The following is a 12,382-nucleotide window of genomic DNA, read 5'->3' on the forward strand; positions in this document are numbered from 1 at the left end:
TTGGCTTTTGACATGTCCCACCAACTTTATGAAGCTTCACACCCCTCTTAAGTCTCAGCTCACAAGTCTTAAATTAAAATTAGTTTAATGGAGTTGTAAAAATCCGCAATATTCAAATGCAATCCATCGTATTCACACCGAACATTCTCCATTTTGTTTGTTTATATTCTCTTTCATCATTTCTATACGCTGAATCTCTAGTCCGTGATTAAGTCATCGTCAATGGCGGATTGTGGATCGGATCCTTCCGGATTCCGATTAGGTAAAGTTAATTTGTACCTTCCTTTTTCAAGTCACCTAATCGTTTGGTATTTATTTATTTATGATTTAACAATTAAATGACTATAGCTCACAGGTATAGACAAACTTAGTGGATGTTGATTGAACTGTGAACGGAAATGTAGAATAGAGAGGATGCACTGATTTGTGTGATGTTTATGTTTTTGTAATTGATTGAATTTACAATTTAATAAATTTCTTAAATAATTGGGGAATTTGCTAGTTGTTGTTACTTGTTTGTTCTGACGGAATTAGAATTAAATTATGAATTTGGCTTGACGGAATTAGAATTGAAGTATGACTTTTTATTCTTCTTGAGTCATGACATTACTTGCATGAAAGAGTTGTTGGTAGTTGTGATGGGCTGTAGCTGTTATGTAAACAGCTGAATATAAGATTATTAAGGTTTTATTATTCTCTGATTTTTTCAATTGCAATCAGACCATTAATAAAAGGCACAGACTCTTAAGTTAGATTGTATGTTTAACATGTCGCTGGAAAACCTCTGAGAGACTTGTGACATATCTAAATCATGTGGTAATGAGATGGTTAATGAGGTGATGCTAACGTGGTAGCGAGGCTTGATATTCGGGTCATTCAAAAGAGAGGCATTTTCAAGTACCCTGGGTCTATTATCCAGGTAATGGAGAGATCGAGATTGACGAGGATGTCACCCACCATATTGATGCAAGATAAATGAAATGGAGGCTCGCATCCAGAGTTTTGTGTGATAGTGCCTCTTAAACTTAAAAGACAAGTTCTACAAAGTGGCGGTTAGACCAACGATGTTGTATGGGGTGAAGTTTTGGCCACAAAATATGAAGACGACAGAGATGAGGATATTGCAATGGATTGTAAGTTTAATAGGTGGGATATGATTACAAATGAGGTTGTTCGAGATAAGGTAGGAGTGTCTTCGGTGAAAGACAAGATGCGGGAGGTGAGGTTGAGATGGGTCGAGCATGTGATGAGGAGAAGCACGGATGTCCCAGTGCAGAGGTGTGAGAGGTTGGGTATGGATAGATTTAGTAGACGTAGGAGTAGACTAAAGAAATATTGGAGGCAGGTGATTAGACAGGACATGGAGCAGTTACATCTTAGCAATGACAATGACCCTAGGTAAAAGGTGTGGAGGATGCAAATTAGTGTAAAAGGCTAGTAGGAGGGAGTGCGTCCATGCTAGTAGGTAGGAGTGCTTTGTTTTGTGGTCCGTACTAGTAGTTGTAGTGCTACGCTTGTAGTTTCTTGTTCTTGGAGTTTTGGTGATGTTTGTTGTTTTGGGTAGATGGATTGTAGGATTATTTTGTGGTAGCCTTGTTTCTGCTTTTATCTGGTGTTTTTTACTACCTATTGTTTCTTGATCCTATATTACGTCTCTTTCTAGACTATTTTTGTCTTGAGCCGGGGTTCTATTATAAACAACCTCTCTGCCTCACCTTTGTGTTAGTGGTACGAACTACGTACACTCTACCCTCTCTAGACCCCACTTTGTGGGAGTACACCGGATATGCTGTTATTTTTGCAGTCTCATATAGTTTTAATTGATGTGTAGAGTTTTTATTTTGCAACTCTATTCTCTCCCTATAGATCAGACTTCATAGTTTAAGCTTGCACTTTTCAAAATTTCATCTTGCCTCTACAACTTTATGTCATGTGTAAATACGAAAGGATAACTGCATGCCTAAGAAGAAATATGGATAATAAGGACCAAAAACATGTAGAAGTCGATATCCGCTACTTGAGGGTACATAAAGGAAAGTTATTTAAAAAACGCATAGTTCTTCACTTCTTATATATATAATCTTTCTCTTTATTTATTAGATATTTTTTCTTTTGATAATAATTATAAAGTAATTCTACTGCTCCATACAAGAGCTTTAAGAGAAGATTACACTAGATATTGTTAACCTTTTGCAATACACTCTTGCCATAGTGGAACCAATTAGAGTGTTCTAATCTAATTGCCAATGGTTCCATAAATACACAAGATGCACAAGAGAAACATTAATGTGTTGGTTATGTAAGTAGTTTTAGTTGGAGAAAGAAACTGATCATAGGATAATGGTAGTGGAGGATGGGTGTATGTCAGCCAAGTCAACTTTTCTTTGGCGCAACTCCTGTCAAATAGAGAACTACTTAGTTTATGGGATCAAGCGTAACCAAGCCTAGATTTAGTCCTTTGAGCTTAGATTGTTGTAGTAATTAAAAAGCTCAAGACTTTTGTGACATCAGAGTGAAAATGAAATACATAAACCAGGGAGAAGAAACCTATTTGCGGAACGAACTTCATCTTGTGAAATCTAATGTAAAGAATTGAAGTGAAAAATGAAACCTCTCATTAGCAGAATATTGTTGACATCTCAGAGATGCAATTTCTACCCCAAACACCGTAACCAATGAGTCATTAGTGATATTTCAAGTCCGAGACTATCCAATTCCGTCTTATTAGAGTATGTGAGAATGAGACATAAAATCTCTTTTAAGTTTATACCGCATGTCTTGTTCTTGAGCTATGATTTAGAATGAGTTTTCCTTTAGCCTACTGGAGGCTGTAGTCTCGTTCGCGTGCTCTTTTCTGAGAAAACAGACACACTGTTACTAAGCATATACAATGCATAAGGCATTGGCAAGAGTGTTCTAAATGTTGATCCATAGAATTTGTCTGATTTTACATTTGCATATTTTGAGTTAAGGGTTCTTCACTGAGTTTTATTATGTTGACTGATTTGATATAAAACTTCTTTCCAAAGTTGAACAATTGTATCTTCTACAACATTATATGTTTATTTGTTGATTTTGAGTTGCAGACATAACACAGATATTATCAGAAGTACAGCATCGTTGGCTGAGACCCGCAGAGATTTGTGAAATCCTGCGGAACTATAGGAAGTTTCATTTAACCCCAGAGGCTCCATACAGGCCAGTCAGTATGTCTTCTTCATTTTATCCTTCTATTTTTGAAACTCTATATATTTTTTTTGACTTCAGAGAAGCAATGCTACTTAGCATATCCTAAGAGACACTTCTACAAAAGAAAATTTTCTGTATTCTTTGTTTTGATGGATTTTGTAAAGTTTCTGCACTTATGCCCTAGTGTCAGTGAGTATTTTAGTAGTAAGACTTACAGTCTCAATCAAGCTAAATTAAAAAAGATTTGACTTTAGACAAAGCAGCAGTTTCTATATGAGGACTCTTAAGTAAATTTCTTTTATAATAGTTTCAATGAAATGATTTTATTTAGCAATATGCTGCTGCTCGATCTAAAAATATACAGCTTTTGCGTTGTATTGATTTTCAGCTTGCTCATTGAGATCCTAATTGTTTAGACTTTGTAAATGACTTTTCCATGGTCCTACTTTGTCCTGCTAAACTCTCATCTAAGTAAGGAACTAGAAGATCCTCTGAGAATATTCCCATATTTCATGTAGATTTGTTTTCAAAGTCATTAGAACAATATACATTATCCAATATCCATCCTGTGAGACTGACGACTGAAACAACTGTTGATGATTGGAGCAGTCTGTTGTAGATACCTTTGTTCCTTAAAAAGGAAAAGCGGATGATTTGGTTTTCCCTCTATTCATGTTTAGATGATTGTTGTTAATATGTGTTTTGCTCTTCAGGTGGTTCTGTTTTTCTTTTCGATCGGAAGGTGCTAAGATACTTTAGGAAGGATGGACATAATTGGAGGAAGAAGAAGGATGGGAAGACAGTTAAAGAAGCTCATGAGAAGCTGAAGGTAGGTGTTGATAGTTTATGTAAGTGTACCATTTACATGGATTGGCTTGATGAGTCTAATTTTTGTGAGCTAAAGATAATGGCTTTTTTATATGCTTGATTCTTTTTTGTTGATTAATCCTTCTGCAGGTCGGAAGTATTGATGTGCTACACTGCTACTATGCCCATGGAGAAGAAGATGATAATTTTCAAAGGCGTAGTTATTGGATGCTTGAACAGTGAGTATGGACCATATAATGTGGCTCATTTTGGAAGCTCCTCCGTATATATTTTGTATTTCTTTTGGACCTCTCCTCCTTTTAGTTTTGTGTCAATTTACTTTCTCCTGGAAAAGCTAGAAGCTCAAAATAAGAAACAAAAGTACTTATCAATTGGTTAAGATACCTTCATACACGTGATATTAAACAAAACTAGATTAGAATAAAGTATTATGTCTATTTCATAGAAGTTGGTAATTAAGTGATTATTTCTTGGTAACTTAGTGATTATTTCAAAGAAGTTGAGTAATTAAGTGATTATAAAAGAGTTTATAATGAACACGTTAATCATTCTGTCTATAGTCCTACAAAAAAATGTTTTATGGATTAAACTGTTTGCACATTCTTGTTTACTCTTTCCTTCTGTCTGTTCTTCGTATCTAACCACCTCTGCTCTAAAAGTTCTTTCTTTCTCACTTGATATGGTGCAGGGATCTTATGCACATAGTTTTTGTCCACTATTTGGAAGTAAAGGTTAGACTACCATTTTCTTTCCTTATTAGGTCATGAAACAGTTTGGTTAATTGTTATACACTCACAAGGGATCAAATCAAATTACTTTCACTAAGCGGGATGTGAGAGTGCAGTTTGTGCATGATCTATGCATCCTTCTTTCTAATGACTCTTTAGTTACATCTTTGTAGAACTGTGAAATATCACTGGTCCAACCCTCTGGCCTTTTAGGAAAAAAGCAAAGGAAGAGGGCTGTGGGGTTGTGAAGAAAAAGCAAAGTAATATTGTAACACCCCAACTTAGGAAGGAGTCCCACATCGGCAAAACACAGGAGGGATGCTGGGTATATAAGTAAGAAAGCCTTACTCTCTAGTGACGTGTTTTAAAGCCGTGCAGGCCTGGAATCCAAAGCGGGCAATATCACTAGTGGGTTGGGGTTACAGGGGTGTCTCGGGCCTTGATGGTTCGGGATGCCCGTCGCGGCCAGGGCCTCGGGTCGGGTCATGACAGAATGGTATCAGAGCCACTCCCGTGTTAGCCCTGTCGATGTGGGTCAGAGTTCAAATTGAGTGTAGGCGAATCCCGGTAAGGCGGGGCAAACCTCAAACCTCAGTCCTGAGTGCAGGCAAATCCCATTCGGTGGGGGCAAACCTCAGCGAGGACGCTGAGTCCATAAGAGAGGGTGTATGTAACACTTCAACTTAGGAAGAAGTCCCACATCGGCAAAACACAAGAGGGATGCTGGGTATATAAGTAAGAAAGCCTTACTCCCTAGTGACACGTTTTAAAGTCGTGCGGGCCTGGCTCCAAAGCGGAAAATATCACTAGTGGGTTGGGGTTACAGGGTTGTCTCGAGCCTTGATGGTTCGGGATGCCCGTCGCGGCCAGGGCCTCGGGTCGGGTTGTGACAAATATACATCCCTTTAACCAGGCTTTGGGTTTATGATATATATATATATATGTGTGTGTGTGTGTGTGTGTGTATGGAGATAGCAAGTTCTTTTAAGCAAGACTGCTTTATCCATGGACTATCTACTTGGGCTAAATGCTATTTGGCTGATGATGTGATTCCTCTATGTACTTTTGCATTGCCTCCTTGGTACTAGCTTTAAGAAAATAGTATTATCTTATCAGAAAAAATCTATGGACTGCTTTTTTTCTTATTATTATTGTAGTTCTTTGTTATTTCTCCTTGACAGGGTAACAAGGTGAATGTCGGTTACATCAGAAGTGTTAAATTTGCTCACTCAAACTATCAGAATGAATGCTCATTGTCCGATAGTATGCCTACGGGACACAAGAAACTAGCTTCAGCAAATGCCGATTCAGCAAGTCTAGCAAGCACTTTAACAGAAGCACATGAAGAAGCTGAATCAGGTAATGTTCTTTGCAGTTGGTTCTATTGTGATTCTTTTCTTCAGCTGTATTGTTGAAATTTTTTGGCTTTACTTTATTTACCTAGTTCTTTGTGCCGAGTGCTGAAGGTGTTGTTGAAGTCTCATACTGAAATCCATTTATTGCAGAAGATAATCACCACGCGTGCTCTAGATTTCATTCATACCCGGATCGAGCATCTGGAATGGACAGTCATCTGGTAGAGAGTAGGGATACCATCTGTAGTTCATATGGTTCGCCGCAATCTTCAGGTGCATTTACTAAGTTCCTATGCAAAGTTATTGCATTTTTTCCTTTGCCCTATGGTTTCTTTTAAGACTCTTTCAGATTCTTTATTGTCAATTTATGTCTAAAAAATTGTAACTATTATTGCAGTGGAGTATACATCACTTCCCAGTATAGATGGAGCTGGAAAGTGTGATCTTGGTAATTTTGCATCTGGTCCTCAAAGAACAGTTGATTTAGGATACGGGTTTCCAGTTTCTCAGCATTGTTCAAATGGTACTAAATCGCTTCAGAGCTTTTCTGGTATCATTTTGGGAAATGAACTAGGGCTTTAACCAAGTCTTTTGTAGGTGAGATGGTAGGTCAAGATGATTTCAAGAACAATTTGTCAGTCCATGAAAATTGGCAGGTACAGCTATTACGGTCCCTTTTTTTAACATGATTATATTACATCTTGATCAACATTGCTGGTTCAACTGTTCAAGTACGATAAGCAATAACTATCCTCATTCTAGTTCTTTTGGGATGCTCTTTTGGGAGTCACTCCATTGACATATTTGCTGCCATCTGCAGTCAACTCTTAGGTCTGTAAATCGGGATCTAGTAAGCACTTGTACTTTTAAAAAACTAAAAGAAACTTTCCAGGATTCTTATACGACCAATTTTTTAAAAAAATTAAGAAGTTTCTCTATTTTCCTTTTCTGGTGGCAAATAAATATCTATGTTAGACAATTTAAGGATGTATTCATGGGCATATATCTCTGAGACTCCAGTTTTTACTTAAAGACTCGACATTTGGAGATAATTTATTTTATCCTCTCTTCCTTGTCCTTGGATTTCATCTTTGTGTACCAGGTTTCCTTGTTCTTGATTCCTTATGTGCTGAACCTTGCTTAATTTTATCAGTGTTCTTTTGGAGACTCTCCGTTGCAGTTTCATGGACAAAATGTCAATCAGGATCTGATTGCAGATTTGAGCTATGGTTTGGGAAATAGTTTTCAGAACAGAAGCCTACCTTCAGATCTACTTAGTGTTAGGGGGCAATCGTACTTGTATCCGGATGCGCAAGAAGGACAACTAACACAATTGGATCTTCAATATCTGAATTCACTCTTGGAAGTTCAAGGTGACATGAATCAAGAGAGTAATATGGATATGATCGAGCTTGGAGACTATTCCACGGTCAAACAGCCTCAGCTGAGCAGTGTAAAAATGGAAGAAGGCCTGAAAAAAGTTGACAGCTTCTCCCGATGGGTTGCAAAAGAGCTTGAGGATGTTGAGGAGTTGCATATGCAGCCAAATAATCGAATTTCATGGAATGCTATAGATACTGAGGAGGAGGATTCCTATTTGCCAAACCGGTTGCATATGGATTCAGATTCACTGAATCCCTCACTCTCCCAGGAGCAGGTGTTCAGCATCATTGATTTTTCACCTAATTGGGCTTATTCAAACTTTGAAACAAAGGTAAGCATTTGGCTTTGATGCTCTCTAGCTTTAGTGCTAGATGGCACTGCTTGCATCGCCTGTTGTCTGTAATCTCTATTTGCAGTAGTTTTATAAGTTACTGTCTACTTTTTCTATCAAATGCAATTACCTTTCTTGACCTGTCTGCATACTGTTAGATTATCAAGCTTTCCACAAACATGCAACCAATTATCTATAGCCTAGATTGTGCATAATCTCAGTATGTTAGCTAAGCAATTGAAATTTACTTGCTGAAAGATATTATATGAATTTTCAGAGTTAGTCTGATTTTTGACACACGAAGCAGGTATTGATTACTGGAAGATTTCTTAAGAGTGAAGGCGAGCTGGTAGAGTACAAGTGGTCATGTATGTTTGGGGAAGTAGAGGTTCCCGCTGAGGTTTTAGCAGACGGGGTACTCCGTTGTCATGCTCCCCCACACAAACCAGGAGTACTCCCTTTTTATGTGACATGTTCGAATAGATTGGCTTGTAGTGAAGTCAGAGAATTCGAATATAGATTTGGACCTTTTCAGGAATTTGGTGCTGCCAATGTTTCTACTACTGAGATGCATCTCCTTGAACGAATTGAGAATTTATTGTCCTTGGGACCTGTTAGTAATTGTCGCATTTCTGATACTATGGAGGCTGCCAAGGATAAACAAAGTACAGTGAATAAAATCATCTTTATGATGGAGGAAGAGAATCAGCAGATGATAGAGAGAGCGTCAGACTATGATACATCCCAATGCAGGGTGAAAGAGGATCTATTTCTTGAAAGCAAGCTGAAGCAGAATTTCTATGCATGGCTGATTCACCAAGTTACTGATGATGGCAGAGGGCGAACTCTTCTTGATGATGAAGGTCAAGGTATACTTCATTTGGTAGCTGCACTTGGTTATGATTGGGCCTTAAAGCCAATTTTAGCTTCAGGGGTAAGTGTAGATTTTCGTGACATAAATGGATGGACTGCACTTCATTGGGCCGCATTCTATGGCAGGTAAATACTTCATAGACTAATTTTTCATTTCTTCATTTATGCTCCACTTAGCAAGTTAGTGGCCCATTCTTATTGTCCTGTGATTTTTCTTTTAGGATTCATAACTGATTTTCTTTAGTTAAGAAAAAGAGATCAATGGTCAATAGAACTTGCCTAAGTTCTGTTGAGATTCAAACACTGTTGGATTTGTTTTAGTGCACTCATCATTCATTCCTGTAAAAAGCTTCCAACAGAACGAGCAGCTTGGTAATAGGTTTTATCTTGCAGGGAGAAGACTGTTGTTGGTCTCGTCTCTTTAGGTGCATCTCCTGGAGCATTGACAGACCCATCTGCTGAATTTCCTTTGGCTAGAACTCCCGCTGATCTGGCATCTGCCAATGGACACAAGGGAATATCTGGATTTCTTGCTGAATCTTCTTTGACCACTCACCTTACTAAACTTACTGTGAGTGATGCAAAGGAAGAACTTGCTTCAGAAGGTTGTGAAGCAAAAGTTGGAGAGACAGTTACAGAGCGTGTGGCTGTTACAACTACTGGAAATGATGTGCCTGATGTACTTTCACTTAAGGATTCTCTGGCGGCTATACGCAATGCTACTCAAGCAGCTGCTCGGATCCATCAAATTTTCAGGGTTCAGTCATTTCAGAGGAAGCAGATTATTGAGCATAGCGACGATGAGTTATCATCTGATGAGAATGCTCTTTCTATTTTAGCTTCTAAATCTTGTAAGTTGGGGCAAAACAATGGTATAGCTCACGCGGCTGCCATTCAAATCCAGAAAAAGTTCCGTGGCTGGAATAAGAGAAAAGAGTTTCTTTTAATTCGACAAAAAATTGTTAAAATTCAGGTTCGTTGCTTCTTTCAAATAAGGAATATTGTTATACACTTGGCTGCTAGTTACATATGTTTTGTTGATGAGGAGTACCTTAACTTTTAAGTTGTTTAACCAACTTCCACTTGCAAAATTTTATTAACGAGTCAGGGTATGTCACTATAGAGGCTGTGCTAATCGTATTGTCATATATGGTCCTTTTCCTTCAGCTGATCTGTTACCCATTGTTTTAAAGTAGTTCCCCTTTTGATATAGTGCACATTCGTAGTCCTTTTCTTTCTAAATGCTGACATTTTCGCTATTCATTGTGAAGGCTCATATAAGGGGGCATCAAGTGAGGAAGAAATATAAACCAATTATCTGGTCGGTAGGAATTCTGGAGAAGGTGATATTGCGGTGGAGACGTAAAAGAAGTGGTTTGAGGGGATTTAAATCAGAGGAAGTCATGAATAAGCCAAGCACACAAGACGACTCATTACCAGAGGATGATTATGATTTTCTGAAGGAAGGAAGAAAACAGACTGAAGTCAGGATGCAAAAAGCCCTTGCTAGGGTGAAATCCATGACTCAATATCCTGAGGGTCGTGCTCAATATCGTAGGCTGCTTACTGCTGCCGAAGGACTTCGTGAAGTGAAGGTATAACGATGAATTTCTAAGTTTGTGCTGAATATGGTTTCTGTTTTCAAAGTTATTGAATGCGCTTTTATGCTATCTATGATGTGTAGAGGAAATGGAGGTTGCTGCTTTTTTATTTTTTTGGGGGGAGGGGGCGCTGGGTAGAAAATAACAATTGCTCTTTTCCCCATTGTCTTGCATGCACATTTATGCATCTACTTAATGAGTTGATCTATGGGTTTGCTCTCAAGTTGCAAAAGATAAAAACTTTGGGTTAAAGCTAGGTTGCTAGAACAAAAATTGACTGAGCTTTGTAGGACAAATACTTGGAAAATGGCTGCTTCCGGAGAAAAGTAGATGAATAATGAAAAATAGGATGCTACATCTTGTTGTGGAATGTCAAATCTTTTTTAGGTTGATACTTCTTCGATTTTTCAACTTTCTTTTGTCATTCTGCCTTTGATTTTTCATGACCAAATGCATCTATGAAAGGTATTCCCCATGCCTACCCTCTTATGACACTTTCTGAATATAAAAACCGATAATTCGTTTAGGACAGGTATCTGTGTTGGAGAGAGATCTTTTTGTTAGTTACATAGTTGGATTAGTGTACCTCGACTTTCTGGATGTAGTTTGATGGGTTGATTATGTCGGGTTCGAAATCGAGAAGGCGGCATGCGGAAGCTTAAAGTTTGCAAACCAAGGCGGTGATAATACAAATAAAAATATACTAAAAATATACTATTGAATATAATTTGGCCAAATGGCCTACACAAGAAACTAATATTAAAGAAATATAAAAAAACTATTGGGAGAAAATCTCCCCCTAAACGAGACTCTTTAAACAACTACATTGTGAATGCTATTGTGTTATGGTATGAGAAGGGGGTCTTCTATTTATTGATGTCGAAAGCCTTTCCTCCAAGAAAGAGGTTAGCCAAATATGGAAAAGAATTATATTTTTTTCTTTCAGGAAAAGTAAAAGTAATTATGTTAACTTTTATTTTCCTTCTAAGAAAAAATAAAATTTAAATATAGTAAAAAAATCAGAACAAAAATCCTAACAGATTATTCCAAATTATTAATACCATTACAGTGACCATATGTTTCTCAATTATGCATCTGAATGTGAATTAGTCGGTATTTTTTTAATTTCAACCGTAGAGTCTAGGAAATTACAGCCAAATTCTATTGGGTTTGGCTGTACCTTGATCATGATGATGACGACCCTTGGACATGTTATGGTGAATCTAAATTCAGCTGCCTAACTGGACTCATCTTTGATCGTCTTTTGGTGTCTTTTTCTTCACATGTCTGTTGGTGTTTTTTCCTTCATACCTTTTTCTTCTCCTTTGCAGCAGGATGGTCCAACTCAAATCCCGGAGATCCCAGAAGATACCGTCTACCCTGAAGAGGAGTTGTTCGATGTTGATAGTCTGTTGGATGATGTTGAATAAGCTCCTTTTGCCTTGATTAGCCAATTAACAGTTTATTCATTGTATATATATATAGAACATAGTAACTAATTCTGCACCATCAAGTTACTTGAGGAGAAACTCAATTTGCTCTAGGTTCTTATAATTTAAAAGAATGCTAATGTGTAGCTGTCAATTTTCACCAAATTTTTTTTTAGTCAATTTTTCATTCCTGAAAACGTGTTTGCGATTTCTGAAAATTTATACTAATAATTTTAGCCAGTGCCAGGTGTTAAAAGTGTTTTAGAGATTCAAGCGGAAGGTCTGGTGCAGCATTAGCTTTGTATGTATCTGCTACGTTTTGTGTAGCACCAATATTTGTAAGATCAATAATAAGGTCGTCATTTAAATATTTAGAGAACTGGTATTGGATACGATCATCATTGGCATGACGGAAGTGTTGGAAATGTATCTGATGTTATACAGAAAGATCTTCAGTTTGTAACTTATCAAGACTGAACTTTCTATTAAAGGCAATGTACCCAGGAGATTGTTATTTCAGCTGAGAAGCCCATGAAAACTACTTCTAAGATATGAGCATAGATAAAAGCTAACTGGGTTCAGATAAACTTTATACTCGCATACTATTAGAACAAAAGGCCAAGTATCTAATATCAAAGACTAAGTGTGTTCTAACTTTATACCG

At 37.5% G+C, this 12,382-nt stretch overlaps 1 protein-coding gene across 2 annotated transcripts; it reads left to right on the forward strand.

Moving 5' to 3' along the window:
• The first annotated feature begins 61 nt into the window (after positions 1 to 61).
• On the forward strand, positions 62 to 11,915 carry LOC107840040 (calmodulin-binding transcription activator 2). 2 transcript variants are annotated; one of them, XM_016683754.2, is made up of 14 exons: positions 62 to 262; positions 3,087 to 3,206; positions 3,903 to 4,018; positions 4,147 to 4,235; positions 4,706 to 4,748; positions 5,927 to 6,104; positions 6,251 to 6,373; positions 6,498 to 6,623; positions 6,698 to 6,756; positions 7,254 to 7,814; positions 8,122 to 8,813; positions 9,081 to 9,660; positions 9,959 to 10,282; positions 11,620 to 11,915. In XM_016683754.2, exons 1-14 carry the CDS (start codon positions 223 to 225, stop codon positions 11,716 to 11,718), a joined length of 3,150 nt encoding a protein of 1,049 aa, XP_016539240.1. In that variant the 5' UTR covers positions 62 to 222; the 3' UTR covers positions 11,719 to 11,915. The 2 variants fall into 2 exon arrangements, with proteins under 2 accessions (XP_016539240.1, XP_016539241.1); XM_016683755.2 differs by having other exon boundaries at positions 70 to 262; positions 11,623 to 11,915.
• Positions 11,916 to 12,382: the final 467 nt, after the last annotated feature.

Source organism: Capsicum annuum, chromosome 8 (assembly GCF_002878395.1).
Source record: "Capsicum annuum cultivar UCD-10X-F1 chromosome 8, UCD10Xv1.1, whole genome shotgun sequence".
NCBI lineage: Eukaryota > Viridiplantae > Streptophyta > Magnoliopsida > Solanales > Solanaceae > Capsicum > Capsicum annuum.